The sequence below is a fragment of the Drosophila guanche genome, unplaced genomic scaffold, assembly GCF_900245975.1.
Source record: "Drosophila guanche unplaced genomic scaffold, DGUA_6, whole genome shotgun sequence".
Classification (NCBI taxonomy): Eukaryota; Metazoa; Arthropoda; class Insecta; order Diptera; family Drosophilidae; genus Drosophila; species Drosophila guanche.
This window is the reverse complement of record NW_022995747.1, coordinates 5,868,505-5,884,991: the sequence shown is the minus strand read 5'-3', so window position 1 is coordinate 5,884,991 and position 16,487 is coordinate 5,868,505. Positions and strand designations below refer to the sequence as shown.

General features: G+C 46.5%; 8 protein-coding genes across 8 annotated transcripts; 3 read left to right on the top strand and 5 right to left on the bottom strand.

Moving 5' to 3' along the window:
• Nucleotides 1-73: 73 nt before the first annotated feature.
• On the bottom strand, nucleotides 74-3,969 carry LOC117583665 (cell surface glycoprotein 1). Its single transcript, XM_034272133.1, has 4 exons — nucleotides 3,514-3,969; nucleotides 2,218-2,535; nucleotides 1,169-2,150; nucleotides 74-1,106 (listed from the first exon to the last, which is right to left on the bottom strand). Exons 1-4 carry the CDS (start codon nucleotides 3,601-3,603, stop codon nucleotides 1,039-1,041), a joined length of 1,458 nt encoding a protein of 485 aa, XP_034128024.1. The 5' UTR covers nucleotides 3,604-3,969; the 3' UTR covers nucleotides 74-1,038.
• A 98-nt stretch (nucleotides 3,970-4,067) lies between these two features.
• Nucleotides 4,068-5,174, top strand: LOC117583673 (deoxyhypusine hydroxylase). Its single transcript, XM_034272141.1, has one exon. The coding sequence runs from the start codon at nucleotides 4,138-4,140 to the stop codon at nucleotides 5,044-5,046; it is 909 nt and encodes a 302-aa protein (XP_034128032.1). The 5' UTR covers nucleotides 4,068-4,137; the 3' UTR covers nucleotides 5,047-5,174.
• Nucleotides 5,175-5,500: 326 nt separating this feature from the next.
• On the top strand, nucleotides 5,501-6,305 carry LOC117583676 (nucleoside diphosphate kinase). Its single transcript, XM_034272146.1, has 2 exons — nucleotides 5,501-5,689; nucleotides 5,865-6,305. Exons 1-2 carry the CDS (start codon nucleotides 5,516-5,518, stop codon nucleotides 6,195-6,197), a joined length of 507 nt encoding a protein of 168 aa, XP_034128037.1. The 5' UTR covers nucleotides 5,501-5,515; the 3' UTR covers nucleotides 6,198-6,305.
• On the bottom strand, nucleotides 6,295-7,138 carry LOC117583674. Its single transcript, XM_034272142.1, has 2 exons — nucleotides 6,490-7,138; nucleotides 6,295-6,427 (listed from the first exon to the last, which is right to left on the bottom strand). Exons 1-2 carry the CDS (start codon nucleotides 7,110-7,112, stop codon nucleotides 6,313-6,315), a joined length of 738 nt encoding a protein of 245 aa, XP_034128033.1. The 5' UTR covers nucleotides 7,113-7,138; the 3' UTR covers nucleotides 6,295-6,312.
• Nucleotides 7,139-7,814, bottom strand: LOC117583678 (tubulin-specific chaperone A). Its single transcript, XM_034272149.1, has 2 exons — nucleotides 7,456-7,814; nucleotides 7,139-7,394 (listed from the first exon to the last, which is right to left on the bottom strand). The coding sequence occupies exons 1-2, from the start codon at nucleotides 7,662-7,664 to the stop codon at nucleotides 7,271-7,273; spliced, it is 333 nt and encodes a 110-aa protein (XP_034128040.1). The 5' UTR covers nucleotides 7,665-7,814; the 3' UTR covers nucleotides 7,139-7,270.
• A 1,593-nt stretch (nucleotides 7,815-9,407) lies between these two features.
• On the bottom strand, nucleotides 9,408-11,282 carry LOC117583667 (elongation factor 1-alpha 2). The gene is made up of 3 exons (XM_034272134.1): nucleotides 10,404-11,282; nucleotides 9,880-10,085; nucleotides 9,408-9,813 (listed from the first exon to the last, which is right to left on the bottom strand). The coding sequence occupies exons 1-3, from the start codon at nucleotides 11,224-11,226 to the stop codon at nucleotides 9,454-9,456; spliced, it is 1,389 nt and encodes a 462-aa protein (XP_034128025.1). The 5' UTR covers nucleotides 11,227-11,282; the 3' UTR covers nucleotides 9,408-9,453.
• A 2,585-nt stretch (nucleotides 11,283-13,867) lies between these two features.
• LOC117583675 (nucleolar protein 16) lies at nucleotides 13,868-14,687 on the bottom strand. Its single transcript, XM_034272143.1, has 3 exons — nucleotides 14,509-14,687; nucleotides 14,170-14,454; nucleotides 13,868-14,113 (listed from the first exon to the last, which is right to left on the bottom strand). The coding sequence occupies exons 1-3, from the start codon at nucleotides 14,604-14,606 to the stop codon at nucleotides 13,873-13,875; spliced, it is 624 nt and encodes a 207-aa protein (XP_034128034.1). The 5' UTR covers nucleotides 14,607-14,687; the 3' UTR covers nucleotides 13,868-13,872.
• Nucleotides 14,688-14,921: 234 nt separating this feature from the next.
• Nucleotides 14,922-16,430, top strand: LOC117583669 (cleavage stimulation factor subunit 1). The gene is made up of 3 exons (XM_034272136.1): nucleotides 14,922-15,066; nucleotides 15,123-15,987; nucleotides 16,044-16,430. The coding sequence occupies exons 1-3, from the start codon at nucleotides 14,996-14,998 to the stop codon at nucleotides 16,380-16,382; spliced, it is 1,275 nt and encodes a 424-aa protein (XP_034128027.1). The 5' UTR covers nucleotides 14,922-14,995; the 3' UTR covers nucleotides 16,383-16,430.
• Nucleotides 16,431-16,487: the final 57 nt, after the last annotated feature.

The window sequence follows — 16,487 nt, the reverse complement described above, 5'->3', positions numbered from 1 at the left end:
ATTTACGCTCGCTCTTGTTGCACTTGTAAAATTATTAAAGTATGTATAATTATAAGAAGTTCCATCTCGATTGTGTTTTGTTTTCATTTAAAAAGCTTACTCTAATATATTTAATTACGAATTCATTTAAGACTGATCGGGAGGATAGCACAACTGTTCCCAGTGGACATCACACACCGTTCACATTATTCGGTTTAGAAATCAATTCTGTTCAGGTTACAAATGGTTAAACATATGTATATAGAAAAACTAAATGCTGTAAATAAAACAAGCACATAATCAGGGGTTACAGGGATAGGGTGGTAAATGACCCAAAAAATAGTTAAAATAGGTGAACATATTCATAGAGTCATATCTTAATAGAAATAGAGTTGTTTGTATTGCGTTAAGGTGGTTAAAATCATTTCCTTCGTTTATAGTTGATTTTTGTTGAGTAGTGTCCAAATTGGTTTTGTTTAGAATTAGTCTTCAATTATTATTATTACAGGTATTAGATCTTAAAATTTAAAAACATGCATCTATATTTTACATACATTTTCGTGTCAATGTATCATTTGTGTGATTCCAATTGAATTAATTATGCACATACATATTATATTACAGATGCATTTCACAATCTGTCTGTGTATTTTCGTGTGAGCGGGTGTGGGTGCAGGTAAAGGGAACTGTAACGTTAACGGGAAGAAAATGGCGGTCAGAGCGGTGGATTACGGGCAACGTCTGTCTGTCTGTAGCGCACACAGTGCAACATTGAAAATCCAGCATCGATTGCAGCTTATGGCGCTCCTCATTATCATCAATCAATCAAGGACTGGAAGACACGAACCTATTTTATATCATTTCACTTTTGGGTACAGAACGAATTAAGTTGTCAGTTGTGGAGAGATAATGGAATCTGTGTTTCTGTGGGGGGGTTGATTTGTTTTTGTTGTTGTTAACTCTTAAATGATTGCTTGTAGTTGACGGCATCATTGGCCTGAAGATGGTAGATGCTGTAACGCACTGATTAGTAATTGGATTGTGCTTCATCCAAACGGCCTAGTTCCACACCTTCGGCGTTGTATGCTCACCGCCATCAACGGAATTGTTAACGATTTTTGGTTCACCTGCAAAAACAGAAACCACAAATAAGTTTCGCAAGTCTTTAAACGAGTTTGATTCTACTCACCGTTCACATTAAGCTCGGATTTGTTGATTGCACTGATGGACTGTGCCTCCTTAATGGGCGTCTCTGACACGACAGCATCAGCAGCCCCCAGCGACGCCGGCTTGCTAACATCGTTTGTGGCAGGGGCAGGCGGGGCAGGAACCTCAACAGTTGGAGTGGCTTTCTCCCCCGTTGTACTTTCGGCTTCCTTGGACTCTTCGGCACTTTCTGCTGGCTTAGGCTCTTCCGTGCTTTTGGGCTCGTCTGAGCTTTCTGCCTTCTTTCCATCCTTGGCCTCGGCTGGCACATCCTCTTTGACCTCGGTGGCGACTTCATCGACAACATTATTGCTTGATTTTGTTGCTTCTGCGCTTGGTGCGACCTTTTCGGCTGCTGATGTGAATCGAACAGTTTCTGTACTGCTCTTGGAACTCGAATCAACCTCCATGGGCTCCGGTGAGAGTTCTCGTGCTGGTTCCGATTGCTTTTTTGGCTCCTCTGCCGGCTTCTCAGCATCGGCAGGTGTAGGCTCTGAAGTAGTGGCGGGTGCGCTTTTGGCTTCCGTTTGATTGTCTGACGCTGTTGGTGCTTCTGCTGGCTTCTCTTCATCCACTTCCATGGCTGCGGGAGCTGATTCCGTGACTGCAGCCGCAGCAGGAGTATCTGTGCTAGCACCATTTTCAGGGTCATCGTTACTTTTCGGTGGGTCTTCAGCCTTTGGAACTTTCTCTGGCGTTTTCTCCTTTACCTCGGGCTCATCTTTGCTTGGCTTTTCCTCCTCTGCAGCGTGATTCTGTTTCTCTTCGGGCACAGCTGGGAGCTTGGCAGCACCACCATCTGGCTGATCCTCACTTTCGACTTTCTTGGCATCCGTTTCCTTTTCAACTGCTGGCTCCTCTTCTTTTTCGGGCTCTGTGGTGGAGGCTACAACTGCCTTCTTGGGAGTACCTTTAACTGGCTTCTCGTCCTTCTTAACCTCCTTCTTTTCTTTCTTGGGAGTAGCCTAAAATGAATAATTTTGTTAGATTAGAAATTCTATTGTTTATACAATGAATTAAATAACTACTCACCTTTGGTTTGACCGACTCAACCAACTCTGCATTGGGCTTCTCCGGCTCTTGGTCGAGCTCATCGCTGCCTACGTCCAGCTTGCGTGCACCGCGACCTTTCCCGCCACCCCCGCTCTTGGTGGCTGTCGTCGGTGAGGTACGTGCCTTCTTACTGGGCGGCGGTGTAACAGCCTCAGCGGCCCGTGTCGGTGTGCCGCGAGTACTGGAACGCGTGCGACGTCCACCCTCTAACTCCAGGCTGCCGCCCATCGTTCGTACCAGCTCCTCGCTTTCCCGCTGTGCCCGCTCAATAAACGATCGCCGTTTAGGTGTGCGTTTCTGCAATAGTTAATAATAAAATATAAGTAATGGTCAAATACCCGCTCAGATGATTTCTAATACTCAAAAATAATTCCCACTGTTAACTGACATTGGTCTGTGCCATTAAATACCGCTTATGGGATCAAGTATCAACCCACTGATCAAGTATTAAACCCTAAATAGCCATCGGATTACAAATTAAAATCGAATCTAGAGCGCAACGTACTCCATTCATCCAATCATGCAAACGCACATTCCTACATGTGTGCGAGTACAGTGCCTACCAGATTACAATGTACATCCGTTTGAAGCGCTGCATCAATGAAATTGTTGATAACAGAGTTTATTATTAATTCTCAAGCTATCCTACAGATGCATAGATTTAATATTATTTGTTGTTTATTTTTTTAAACACACAATTTAAATCTTCATTTATTGAAATTTTCCAAAACATTATTTTTCCGACTGCGCGTTAACAAGCGGGTGCCACTGTGCATTTGTGTGGTAAAGTACAGCAAACAACAAAAAGTCGAAAAGAGAACAAGCAAAAATAAAAACAAACGAGACGCAGCGGCAAAACGTGCGTCCAAAAGGGAAACGCCGATTGCTTGCTCACGAACGGCAACAGCAACGAGTACATACACACACACACACATCGTACAATGTATCTTCCACGGGGAAGTGGAGTTTTGGAAAAAGCGCGCGCACACGAGGGCAAGTAGAAGTAGAAAGAAACGTAAATAGAAAATGGACAATAAAACGCAACACACAAAGTGCACACACAAGCCGTGTTGTGTGTACATGTGTGTACGTTTTTGTTTTGGAAAATTACTGAACAATCCTGCGCTTATGTTCCCCTAGGTCCCCCATAGCACCCAAAACAGTCGTCATAGATAATTCGGATTGGTTTATTCATTTGTGTGCGTGGAACTGCGCGCGCTCTTATCGCTGCGCTGTTAATTGTCACTAAATATGTATATGTGCAACGCTACTTACGGGTGTTTTTTTCTCATCCAACGCCGCCTCCTCAACACTACTGTTGTCCAGCACCGTCTCCGGCTTCTGTGCGCCAATTTCGTCGGACATTATTTGGTTAATGAAATGTTTCCAGGCACTTCTATACAATTATGATTAGGTTTTATTGCGAAACCGTGTGTATTTCGCAATATTTTAACTTCAGACTGCTTCGGCTGCAGACTCTGGCACTGACGAGTTTGTTCCACTCTGTCCGCTTGTACACAACTACAGGTAAAATCTACACGCTGGGCAAAGCGTGAACCCGCAAATTTTATAAATGCCGGATACGTGTACTGCAACACAAATAACCGTTCGCAAGTATTGTATTATATTGCGAAAAACACTTGGCTATAATTTTCAAATATTGTTTTCAATAAAAAATTCCGCCTTTTACACTCTTTTGTGTTTTTTAAATCGTAACTAAAACGTAACTCAACTGTTCTGTTTTAGTACTGCACAACGGCGTTTTCTGGCGGCCTTTTTTGTCAGTGTTGTCGGGCAGCGTTGGTTCAGTGTTTCGAAACGCCCCAAAGGCCAATCCACGCGGCGCAGCATTGTTATTTTTATTTATACAATCACAAGACCGGCAAGGAAACCAAAAAAATGGTCTCACAGGAACAGATCGAGGCCATTGGCGGGGTGCTGAACAACAAGGAGAGGCCATTAAAGGAGCGGTTCCGCGCCCTCTTCACACTGAAGAATATTGGTGGCAAAACTGCCATCGATTCCATTAGCAAGGCATTCGACGATGATTCAGCCTTGCTCAAGCACGAATTGGCCTACTGCCTGGGACAGATGCAGGACCCAAAGGCGTTGGACATACTCACGAAGGTCTTGAAGGACACCACACAAGAGCCTATGGTTCGCCACGAAGCTGCCGAGGCCATGGGCGCCATTGGCCACGCAGACGTTCTGGCCATCCTCGAGGAGTACAAGAAGGATCCCGTCGTCGAGGTGGCTGAAACATGCGCCATCGCACTGGACCGTGTACGCTGGCTGCAGAGCGGACAGCAGGTGGACGACAAAAATCCCTACGCCTCCGTGGATCCCTCCCCCCCGACGTCCGGCGACAAGAGCGTGGCTGAGCTAAAGGCCATCTACTTGGACGCCAAGCAGACGCTGTTCGATCGCTACCGGGCCATGTTCAGCTTGCGCAACTTGCGCACAGAGGAGAGTGTCCTGGCCATAGCTGAGGGACTCAAGGATTCGTCTGCCCTTTTCCGTCACGAGGTGGCCTTTGTTCTGGGTCAACTGCAAGAGCCCTGCAGCATTCCGTATTTGCAGCAGAACCTGGAGGACCACAAGGAAAATGAGATGGTTCGCCATGAGTGTGCAGAAGCTCTGGGAGCCATTGCCTCGGACGAATGCATACAGATTCTGAACCGCTATGCAGACGATGAGAAGCGTGTGGTCAAGGAGAGCTGTGTGATTGCCCTGGACATGTGCGAGTACGAGAACAGTCCGGAGTTTCAGTATGCCGATGGCCTCACAAAGCTGGATGGGACTAAATAATCATATTTAGCATTTGAATTTATTTTACTGTATATATTATTTGTAAATTTGTATTGTTAAATCACGGTACGTGATTGCCCAGAATCTAATCTAATCGGTCGGCATTAAAGTGAATCGAAACGTGACTTCCAAAGGGTTTCCACTTCTTGAGATAATTTGTAGTGTTTACTTGAACGTGGGAACTATCAAGTTACTCGTAGATTTGATCTAGCACTTTTTCTTCGAAAGCACCGGTCTTTTGAAATACCAGCGTTGCATTCGTGTAGGGTTGCGTTTCTGTATGCTATCAGTAGTGAATGTATTTATTAGCTTTTCTTGTGATTAAGCTAGTGTTTACACAAATAGTTTCTATCGTTTCGTAGATTTAATCCCCTTTTTTGTAAAAACCACGACTTGCGCATTGCATACCAAGAAAAACGGTACCTCTTTTAAATCGAAAATGCATCGAAAGTCGATTGTCCCGATAAGCATGCTCGGAACAGTACTAGCGCTTTTTTCACTAATTTCTGTAGCGATGGCGGCGAACAAGGAACGTACTTTTATCATGGTTAAGCCCGATGGAGTCCAGCGTGGACTCGTCGGCAAGATCATTGAGCGCTTCGAGCAGAAGGGCTTCAAATTGGTCGCCCTGAAGTTCACCTGGGTAAGAATATAATTAAATTAAGAAATCAATAGCGGCGCCCCCACGCTGGCTGGCGCATCGTATTTAACCTCAAAGTCGGCGCCGTCAGGTGGGGAGCGTCATCACTTTGACATGTGTGTTTAGAGTTCAAGAAAACGGTGATAGTGTTACAATAACTGTTTTGTAATCATTGCAGGCCTCCAAGGAACTGTTGGAGAAGCACTACGCCGATCTGTCGGCTCGCCCCTTCTTCCCCGGACTTGTCAACTACATGAACTCCGGTCCAGTGGTTCCCATGGTGTGGGAGGGCTTGAATGTGGTCAAGACCGGCCGTCAGATGCTTGGCGCCACCAACCCCGCCGATTCCTTGCCCGGCACCATTCGCGGTGACTTCTGCATCCAGGTGGGCCGCAACATCATCCACGGCTCCGATGCCGTCGAGTCCGCCGAGAAGGAGATCGCCCTCTGGTTCAACGAGAAGGAGCTGGTTACCTGGACTCCAGCTGCCAAGGACTGGATCTACGAATAAAATGGTAGACATGTGTAGAATCTGAATCTGCATTTGCCTCTCACTTAAGTTATACAGAGTACAGAGATTCTTAAAAAGAAATAAAATTCCATCATTCTTATAACAGTACTCTATTTTATTCAGTTCTGTACTCTACCCACTCACTGGTGGGGTTCTCTGTTGGTAGCACCCATCCGCGCGGTATGCAGGAGCCTCCTTTTCCTTGCGTTATATAAGAATCCCATATGGAACTGCAAAACAAATTGGATTACTTGAGAGACCTGAGGCTGGAACTGGCTGTTCTAAAACCTACCGCCGCTTGAGAAACTCGGCCTTAAATCCTCGTCGCCGCCTCTGACTAGATGAGGGTGAGCCAAAGAACACAACGTCCCAGTGGCGTTCTATAGCTGTCGACTTGGACTCGGTGATTCTGCCAGTCTTAGTCGCCTGTTGCACCCGGCTCCACGCCGTGCGCATAGGCGCCAGCTTCTCGGTAAGTTTGGCCTTATCTCCGCCACGAGCCTCGCATAACTTCTCCAGAAGGTCCAACCTTTCCAACATGCTGGCGGCGTCATGACGCCTTTTCAAGTCGATGTCCTCCGCTTGCTTTCCTCTTGGAGCAGGACGGGGCTGGTCGGGGGGATTTGGTACGGGTTCTTGTTTCACAACGACGTCGGCTGCTTGCTGTTCTTTGTTCCTTTGTCTGAATTTCCAACGGCGGCGTTTTCTGCGTCGTTGGATGCCGGCAATCTTTGCAGCCGTTTTAGAGTCGATTTCGTCTAGCTGTGCTGTTGTGGTTTCGTGGGGCGCCTCAACCTGCCCCGCATCAACTCCGCTTGGTGGGGCATCTCTAACAATTGCCAAATCCCGTATATCGCCAGCAGATTCTTCAATATTTGTCTTTATTTCGCATAATTTCGGAGTTTTCGCCGGCATTTTAAGCAGTGTTAGAAAACGTCAAATGCGTGCACAGCTGTTTGGCTGATGTTAATTTATTAAATATTATTATATTAATGCGAAACATGTAATAAGGGAAGCATAATAAAATACTATTGAGGGAACGTTTTAAGATTCGCTTGCCTCCCGCCATGGAATTAAACAGCCAGAACACCCTTGGCTTCGGTTAAAATCTCTGCAGCCTTTGTGTATGTCTCCGTCTCCTTGAGATCCACCTCGTCATCGAGGAATTTCTGCAGCAAGTCAAACTCCTTTTGCAGCCTGGAAAGAAAGGGGCGAGAAGTTAAACATTTGGCCGGGAACTCTTAGATAATGGAAATACCTGCGCTTTGAGTCCGGAATCATCATCTCACACTCCTCGATGACCTCCTGCTGCTTGCGCAGGACATGGTCATCGGCTCCATCGTTCCTGAACTTCTCCAAGCGTGTGCGTTCTACGTTCACCTCCTTTTCGTACGTGGTCTTTTCCTTGGACAGCCGCTTAACGACACCCGTTTTAATAACCAATTGCCTGATGCGTGGATCTGCCATTTTTAAGCTCGCACCGGATTATTGGTATTTCAAGTGAGTAAAATGTTAATTAGAGCCACAGCTTCTATTCTAAATCACAATTATTTTGATAGTTTATGAACAGCCGGCTGAAGTTTGTGCTTGCATTCCCTTTGTTTGTGCTTTTTAATAAATACCGCCTGTGAGTCAGTACCAGAGCTGCCAGAGTTTCAGAGTTTGGAAAAGTGCCATTCACAATAAACTTCGAAGACTGTTCAATTCTGATCACATTTTCAAAATGTGAGTTACCACCGATGGTTGAGTTAACTTAATAATTCAGAATTGGCGTTTACATTTGCACAAAGATGAGTTATAGAGTTTGCTTACAAATCTCGATATCTATAATCTGCAAAATTTCGTTGAAGTGCTCTCCAACACACTCGGTTGCTTTCCCTTTGTTTGTCCTTTTAATATGCCGCCTGTCATTTTTAAAGCTGCCACCCATTTCAAAAAGTGCCATTCACAATAGACTGCGAAAGCTGTTAAATTCAAAAATATGAAATCTTATTTAAGATGGAACATTCTTTGCTCACATTTTCAAAGTGTTTTAGTTTTGGGAAAATGAAACAATTTGTTGAATCAATTTATTTGGTATTTTACGGTTAAGCTTCCTTTATTTTTCTCATCATTTAAAAGATCTTTTTATCAAGCAACATGTGTCCAGTATTCATGAATTTTGTTTGGTGTTTCGGTTACAATTAGATGTGTATAAATTCAGAGAATGGTTATGGGGGGGGCAATGACCTGCGATAAACGTATATACTGTGTGTAGTATGCAAATGCAAATGAGGCTCGAACGAACATTTAGAATGCATTGTCAAAAACCGCATGATTATGTTTGTGTGTTATAATATTTTTTGTAATACTTCTTAAGCATTTGTCTTTTGGTTTAAAGAGAAAATTTTGAATTCATTACGAATGTAGTCTTGTTTGGTTGTTGTTTCAATGAAGCATTTAAAGAGAAGGGGACAGGGGCAGGGACACAGGGGCCATGGTTTAAAACTAAACTTTGAAATTACCGGGTGTAATAGATTTTAAATCGAATGCCTCCGACTTGACTTATCAAAAGTATAAAAAGTGTTTAAAATCCATTTGGTGACGCGATGGGAAGGGGCCATGATGGGCTGATAGGATATTCATTTAATGGCAGATGAAGAGATGTCGATGCGGTTGTTTAATAAAACTTGTATTATTAGTAATGATGGATGAGAGTATATCGATGAGGCTAGCAGCAAGCTACAGTGGCATATTGGTTGGCTCCCTCTGCTTCTGCTGCCGCTACTGCAACTGCGAAAGGTTTCCTGCGAAAGGACTTGCGATGGCGATACAAATTCAGATAGATGCAGTAGATGGCAACGTTGAGTGCGACAACCGACTGGGCGAACGGAAAGGATGCTGGATACTCGTCCGACTGGCCACCATCACGCTGGGTCGGCAGAAGGATGCCATCGACTCTACTGTTGCTCCTGCTAGCAGGCTCCACGCTAATTGTTTGTGTGATTATTATTAATTGTAGTATTTGCTCGATTTCATATAATATTTGCATGCAGCAGTTAATATTGGTAATTGATGTTTCTACTTGTTCTTCCTCTCCTTCGGTTGCCACTGATTCTGCTTTTGATCGTCGATTAGATATTATTAAGTTTTTGAGATGTGTTGTTGCTGTTGCTGTTGCTGTTGCTGTTGCTCTAGCCGTTTGCTGCTGGGATTCTTGAGTGATGTTGCTGTTGTTGCTGCTCTCGCTTATGTTGTAGGTCTGCTGGCACCCTAGTTATTTCTTCTTCTGTGCCTTCTCAGCGGCTTTTGTTACTTTGCCCGAGGTCGTTTCTTTAAAGTTGACGGACTTGATAACGCCAACGGCGACCGTTTGGCGCATGTCGCGCACAGCGAAGCGCCCCAGCGGCGGAAACTCCTGGAAGCTCTCAACGCACAGCGGCTTGCTGGGCACCAGCACAATGATTGCCGCATCACCCGACTTGATGGCCTTCGGCTCGGTCTCCGTTGTCTTGCCCGTACGACGATCGCACTTCTCCTTGATCTCCGCAAACTTGCACGCAATATGAGCCGTGTGGCAATCCAAAACGGGAGTATATCCATTGGCTATCTGCCCAGGATGGTTGAGCACAATTACCTGTACGAATGGGAGTTCAAATTTGAATCAGTCTTCCACACTCCCTAGACAGCAGCAACTGCTTACCTGAGCGGTAAAGTCAGCAGCTCCACGGGGTGGATTGTTCTTGGAGTCGCCAGCCACATAGCCACGTCGCAGCTCCTTCACCGAAACGTTCTTCACATTGAAGCCAACATTGTCGCCCGGCATGGCTTCGGTGAGCGCCTCGTGATGCATCTCCACGGACTTTACCTCAGTGACCAAATTAACTGGCGCAAAGTTGACGACCATTCCTGCAACGAGAACATATATATTTATACATACAGAGTAGGTAGGGTTCTCTATCTGTCGGCTGGTTGGGTTGTGGGTGTAAGTATGAGTGCAGCACGGGGTTGCCCTGCCTCGCTCTCGGCGCTCTAATAATGCATACATGCGCAGGGCTTCGTGTCGAGCTTCGTTCGCGGCGGCGGCAGTGGCACCCAAATGCCGACCTAAATTTAGCTGCCCAGCACTTGATGGCAGAGAGTTTGAATGCACAACTAATCATGTGGGTGGCGGTTGCATACATTAATCAAGACACGTATTGTGAGTCCATCCTTCCTTCCGCTTACCTGGCTTCAGGATGCCCGTCTCCACACGACCCACGGGTACTGTGCCAATGCCGCCAATCTTGTAGACATCCTGCAGGGGCAGGCGCAGGGGCTTGTCGGTGGGACGCTGTGGCGGCAAGATCGCGTCCAGCGCGTCAATCAGGCACTTGCCCTCGCCCTTGCCCTCCTTGCGCTCCACGGTCCAGCCCTTGAACCAGGGCATCTTCTCGGAGGGCTCCAGCATGTTGTCGCCGTGCCAGCCCGAAATTGGGACGAATGCCACCGAGGCCGGATTGTAGCCGATCTTCTTGATGTACGAGGACACCTCCTTCTTGATTTCCTCATAGCGCGCCTCGCTGTAGGGCGGCTCGGTGGAGTCCATCTTGTTGACGCCCACAATGAGCTGCTTAACGCCCAGCGTGAAGGCAAGGAGAGCGTGCTCGCGGGTCTGGCCATTCTTCGAGATGCCGGCCTCGAATTCGCCCGTGCCCGCGGCCACGATCAGGACAGCGCAGTCGGCCTGCGAGGTGCCGGTGATCATGTTCTTGATGAAATCTCTGTGGCCAGGCGCATCGATGATGGTCACATAATACTTGGCCGTCTCGAACTTCCACAGAGCAATGTCGATGGTGATGCCGCGCTCGCGCTCCGCCTTCAGCTTGTCCAGCACCCAGGCGTACTTGAACGAGCCCTTGCCCATCTCCTGGGCCTCCTTCTCGAACTTCTCAATGGTGCGCTTGTCAATGCCGCCGCATTTGTAAATCAAATGTCCCGTGGTGGTGGACTTGCCCGAATCGACGTGTCCAATCACCACAATGTTAATATGGATCTTCTCCTTGCCCATCTTCTCGTGCTCTTTACTCCAGATGAATGCAAAATGCAAATCAACGACGATGCGGCGATGCGGCTGCTTCTTTCTCTACATATAACGGGATACAAAAAAAGAAACCAGAGAATGGGCGAGAGAGAACAGATATAAGGATGTACATATGCATGTAGTATGTGTACGTGTAGGGTGTGGGTGTAGACACAAAAGAGAAACCGTTGCATACATGTCGCAATGATTTCCGGACACAAGACGAAGAAGCAAGCACTGTGCAAGCAGTGCACACACTGTGCAAGCAGTTCACTGCAGTGGAAGTGGCACTCACCTAATTATTTATGACGACTATCGCTGGGCGCTGCTTTGCGGTCAAAACTGTTGACAAATCCACTGGCTGCTGAATCCTGGAATATATTTTAAATTAATTTTTGTATAATTATACACTGAATACTAATGGAGAGTTATGTCCTGCTGCAGACACGGCAAACGACTGATTCTCGTCGTTTCTGTAACCCGGTCTAAAAAATCAATAACGAGCACCAGACAGAAAACAGAAGCCGAGCAGTGGCTTGGAGCTTGGCAGCCGAGAGCAGCCCACACGACTCGCAATGCACTCTCAGACAGTCCACAACGCCCCCAACCCCCCGCCAAGCAGTCGAAACAACACGGAACACATTGCGGCAGGCAGAGAAAGTGTCGCGGGTGGGCGGACTACCAAAAAAGAGCGAGCTGAGGTGAGCTGAGCTGAGGTGGCAGCCAAGTGCTGGCTCAAATTGCTCGAATTAGCTTTCCCATTAAGATGAAGATGGATAGGGCAGATTTATGATATGAACAGATTATGAGGAATTTGCACGAAATGGCAGCAAAATCAATGATGACGTCGCGCCTTGCCCGTCGGTGGGTGCGGGTAGGCAAAGCTAAATAAAGAGTCTATGCAAAGCATCGGCATTCGGGGACATTCGTGTGTGTCTCTTGAGCTGCTCTCGGCGGCAGGGTATAACTATTCGCGTTGCTCAAAAGGGTGCAAAAACTGCACAGACAGACAGAGAAAGAGCCAGAAAGTGAGAGAGAGAGAGAGAGAGAGAGAGAGAAAGAGGAGAGAAGAGACACAACACACATGTAGAGAAAGAGATGCACTTGCTCGGCAGCGGCCTGGCCTGGCTCATCGTTTAGCATCGATTCTCGTCGGCCGCCTGACGTCTTGGATAAACTTGCAGCCGAACTAACACACACACACACACACACTTGCACACTTGCTGCAGCACACACAGTCACACACACTGGCACATGGATAGGGCGTTGAGATTTATTTTCTACCCTAGTGACAATTTTTACTTTGCGAATTTTCCTCATTTATTTTTAAACTCTGTATTTGCGTCGAAGTGCAAATTGCACGAAACGAAGACACGAGAAAAAGGGAAATGTAAAAATACTTTGGCATGCTAAATCTCACTCACACACTCACACAGAGATGCAGAAGTGCAGATGCAGCAGGGCAGAGGAAAAGGGGCAGGCATGATAATCTGCAGAGCATGTGTCATATGCAAAATGCACATGCCTTTTAGTTTAGCTGATGAAAATTCCCATAAAAAGCCAGAAAAACACGCAAATAGGCAAAATAAATCAAGGAACACCTCATCACACACACAAACACAAGCAAAAAGTTGTTGCAATTCTTTGCCAAAACGGCCGCCATGTTGGAAATTAAATGTCTCAACCGCAAAAAAACTGGTTTAATTCGGTTCAAAATGGAGCAAAAAGTGCAACAGAGCTTGAATCTTTATTCGCGTCATCGAACACTTTTCACCGCCATCGTTATTTATGCACGGACTCTTATGCAAAATGTTATAGGACACCGGCCGGTAATGCAACTTTTCTGCACACACAGACACATACACTGGCATACACATGAAAATGCACCGGGCTGTCGTCGTCGGTTGTATAAAAATGCAAGTCAATCGCTTTTCATACCACTAAAAGGGGCAAATATTTGTGAATGTACACGAAATATCCAATGCCCCACACTTGTTTGGTTAATTGACACTCGGAAAATCAATCGATGCCTATTAATATTGGCTATTTTCAAGAATTTGACTAGCCCCATTTGCGGTTTGCGTGCACTTACCTCGAAATCAGAAAACGGAAAGAGCGAAAAGTTTAACGGGAGCCTCGTCGGCGATGGGACCGCGGACTTTGCTATAAAATATACCCACACGAATATACCGCAATATACCAAAACAGCCATGAAATGTACCGATGAGCCATGAAGCAGGTGAACTTTTTATAGCAGGCGAAAAAGTTGTGTTAAGCCGGGGAAAACTTGTAATTAGTCTTGTAAATCCTTGTTACTTGAAAAGAAGAGCCCCACGATACCTTTCATAATTGTAGTGCACCGTTCATGATCGGAAATGATATTTCTCAGTTTTGAAATTCGGTGTAATATTCCTAGCTAGCTGGGAATCTTTTCTACTCAATTTTCTACTAGATTGGCTAATGGCAAAGAATCTCTTTTACATGTCTCCTTCCTTCCGGAGATTTTCAGCAACAAAGAACAAAAATGTTGGCGTATCCGTCTAGTATGTATTCAAAATATAAAGTAAGAGCTAAATATTACATGAAAAGGCCAAGCTATGCCGAAAGTTTCCACAGAACTATGTTATGCATTGTTCATTTCCATTCACTGTCCGACTCGTACTCTGGCCAATCTGGCTTCACGCCAGCCGGCAGCTTCTTCTGCTCCAAATAAACATTGAACTGCTCGGGAATGGACATAAATCTGCGAAGCTTCAAGCGAAACTGCCTCCATGTCAGCTGGTTATAGTTCTTCCGATCCGTGACCATGGCCTTGTAGTTGAACTTGTATTTGTTGAGGAAATAGGAGAGCTCCTTGATGACACCTTTGGGTAGTCTGTAAGAATCGAAGCAATATAAAAATGATCGTAATTGCAAGAGATTCCTGTCTACCTGAATTCTGGGTCTGCGCGCTCGCTAGCCAATTGCTCCAGTTCCTCTACCACATGAAGACGTTTGGGCCCCTCGACTAGAGGCGCTTTCTTTATGCCCAGCACCAGGCGCTCCTCTTCGTCGAGTTCCTCCTCCACGAAACCATTCACAATTTTAGCCGCTTGAAGTCGCTCCTTTCTGTAGCTTGGTATCGCGATTGCCTTGTTGGGATCCTTGGCCAATCCCATTTCGCTGAAGTTGGTGCCCACACGCTGGCCCTCCACCCACATTTTCTTCAGAGTGGGACTAAGCGAAAAAAGTTAATGGTGTTCCATGGGGACTCTTAAAAAGTTAACTTACTCCTTGATTTTGCCAGTAGAACTGCGTGTTTTGTTTAGAGTTTTACGGTTCACACTGTAGCGATAGTGCTTGCCTTTGTGGTTCTTGCGAATCTTCATAGTTTATCTGTTTATTTCTTAAATTTCTTTACTAAAAACCAAAACAAGTTGTTGCAGCTGCACGTGTGTGGTGCAGTGTGACCGCAGATTTATCGATAAAATATACCGCAACACCGCAACCTGAATGTATACCAAAATATACCTTCAGTCCTAAGGCATTTTCTTCTTATGTTATGTTCCATGTTCCATTACTAACTAGTTAGAACTCTCAGCGCTAAAAATATAATTTTATCAGATTCGTCCATCGATTCTCAACAATATTGGCTAGTTTCCATGACTGGTATCCTGGTATTTTTGAGTATTTTCGTTTTTACAGTATTTTTATGCTATGCGACAACCCTAGTCTGATCTGTTTTTAACTTTTGTTTATAACAAATCAAGTGAACACAATGCGCGATGAAATTTTGGATCCTAACAATCTGGTCAAGAACCGGGAGATACTGTATCGACTGATGATAAGGTAAGCTAGTGGGTTTGCAGACCAGAGCGCCAAATGATTGTCTCTCCATCTTGCAGCCAGCTGATGTACGATGGCTTGGAGAAGTTTGCCATGGAGCTGTCGATGCTGGTCAAGGCGGATCAGTGTGCGCCGAGCGAGCGCCTGCTGCATGTGATGATATCCGGCATGCAGACTTTGTCCGACAAGGAGAAACTCAATTCGGACGACGTCCTCCCTGGCATAGATCTCGAGTTTGAGCCCGAAGCATCCGCACTGGCGCCAGAGCCGCACTCGTATGAAACGGCCTATGTGACGTCCCACAAGCAGGCCTGCCGTGCCGGCGCCTTCAGTTACGACGGCTCGCTGGTGGCCACCGGCAGTGTGGATGCTAGCATCAAGATTTTGGATGTGGAGCGTATGCTGGCCAAGTCGGCGCCAGACGAATGTGAACCGGGTCGCGAGCAGCAGGGTCATCCGGTTATACGCACCCTGTATGACCACACCGATGAGGTGTCCTATCTGGAGTTCCATCCCAAGGAGCACATCCTGGCATCGGCATCGCGCGACGGCACCGTCAAATTGTTTGACATTGCCAAGCCCTCGGTGAAGAAGGCCCACAAAGTCTTCACCGACTGCGAGCCTGTGTTGTGTTTGTCATTTCATCCTACTGGCGACTACATAGCCATCGGGACAGAGCACAACGTTCTGCGTGTGTACGATGTGCACACCACGCAGTGTTTCGTCAGCGCCATTCCCTCGCAGCAGCACAAGGCCGGGGTGACGTGTGTAAAGTACTCGCCCACAGCCAAGCTATATGCAACGGGTAGCTATGACGGCGACATCAAGGTCTGGGACGGCATCAGCGGTCGGTGCATCAACACTATTGCAGAGGCCCACGGCGGTGCGGCCATTTGCTCGCTGCAATTCACACGAAACGGCAAGGTAAGTGTGGGGCATCTCCCTGGACACAATTCCAACTCATCCAAACGTTATTCCAGTATTTACTATCGTCGGGCATGGACTCGCTTGTCTACCTGTGGGAGCTCTGCACCAGTCGACCCATACAAACGTACACGGGCGCCGGCACCACCGGCAAGCAGGAGAATCAGACCGAGGCTGTCTTTAATCATACCGAGGACTATGTGCTCTTCCCCGACGAGGCGACGACATCGCTGTGCTCTTGGAACTCTCGCAATGGCTGTCGGCTTACGCTCAATTCTTTGGGCCACAACGGACCTGTACGCTACATCACCCACTCGCCCAACTCCCCTGCGTTCCTCACCTGCTCCGATGACTTTCGGGCACGTTTCTGGTATCGCAGGGCAACCAATCAATAACTTTTATAGAAGCAGCAAAAGAATAAAGTATTTAAGAATGAAAAGAAACCAAACAAGTAATAATATTTGCAGTAACTTTACTGCATTGCTCGGGTATATACTTTT

Excerpts from the sequence above, each read along its gene's own strand:
- LOC117583665 (XM_034272133.1), bottom strand. The coding sequence starts at position 3,603 with ATGTCCGACGAAATTGGCGCACAGAAGCCGGAGACGGTGCTGGACAAC. Across the intron at positions 2,536-3,513 it reads TGGATGAGAAAAAAACACCC|AAACGCACACCTAAACGGCG; the intron begins GTAAGTAGCGTT and ends TAACTATTGCAG. Across the intron at positions 2,151-2,217 it reads TTGAGTCGGTCAAACCAAAG|GCTACTCCCAAGAAAGAAAA; the intron begins GTGAGTAGTTAT and ends TATTCATTTTAG.
- LOC117583673 (XM_034272141.1), top strand. The coding sequence starts at position 4,138 with ATGGTCTCACAGGAACAGATCGAGGCCATTGGCGGGGTGCTGAACAAC.
- LOC117583676 (XM_034272146.1), top strand. The coding sequence starts at position 5,516 with ATGCTCGGAACAGTACTAGCGCTTTTTTCACTAATTTCTGTAGCGATG. Across the intron at positions 5,690-5,864 it reads TCGCCCTGAAGTTCACCTGG|GCCTCCAAGGAACTGTTGGA; the intron begins GTAAGAATATAA and ends TAATCATTGCAG.
- LOC117583674 (XM_034272142.1), bottom strand. The coding sequence starts at position 7,112 with ATGCCGGCGAAAACTCCGAAATTATGCGAAATAAAGACAAATATTGAA. Across the intron at positions 6,428-6,489 it reads GCCGAGTTTCTCAAGCGGCG|TTCCATATGGGATTCTTATA; the intron begins GTAGGTTTTAGA and ends TTTGTTTTGCAG.
- LOC117583678 (XM_034272149.1), bottom strand. The coding sequence starts at position 7,664 with ATGGCAGATCCACGCATCAGGCAATTGGTTATTAAAACGGGTGTCGTT. Across the intron at positions 7,395-7,455 it reads ATTCCGGACTCAAAGCGCAG|GCTGCAAAAGGAGTTTGACT; the intron begins GTATTTCCATTA and ends CTTTCTTTCCAG.
- LOC117583667 (XM_034272134.1), bottom strand. The coding sequence starts at position 11,226 with ATGGGCAAGGAGAAGATCCATATTAACATTGTGGTGATTGGACACGTC. Across the intron at positions 10,086-10,403 it reads GACGGGCATCCTGAAGCCAG|GAATGGTCGTCAACTTTGCG; the intron begins GTAAGCGGAAGG and ends TTCTCGTTGCAG. Across the intron at positions 9,814-9,879 it reads CTGCTGACTTTACCGCTCAG|GTAATTGTGCTCAACCATCC; the intron begins GTAAGCAGTTGC and ends CCATTCGTACAG.
- LOC117583675 (XM_034272143.1), bottom strand. The coding sequence starts at position 14,606 with ATGAAGATTCGCAAGAACCACAAAGGCAAGCACTATCGCTACAGTGTG. Across the intron at positions 14,455-14,508 it reads TCTACTGGCAAAATCAAGGA|TCCCACTCTGAAGAAAATGT; the intron begins GTAAGTTAACTT and ends TTTTTCGCTTAG. Across the intron at positions 14,114-14,169 it reads CGCGCAGACCCAGAATTCAG|ACTACCCAAAGGTGTCATCA; the intron begins GTAGACAGGAAT and ends CGATTCTTACAG.
- LOC117583669 (XM_034272136.1), top strand. The coding sequence starts at position 14,996 with ATGCGCGATGAAATTTTGGATCCTAACAATCTGGTCAAGAACCGGGAG. Across the intron at positions 15,067-15,122 it reads CTGTATCGACTGATGATAAG|CCAGCTGATGTACGATGGCT; the intron begins GTAAGCTAGTGG and ends TCCATCTTGCAG. Across the intron at positions 15,988-16,043 it reads AATTCACACGAAACGGCAAG|TATTTACTATCGTCGGGCAT; the intron begins GTAAGTGTGGGG and ends ACGTTATTCCAG.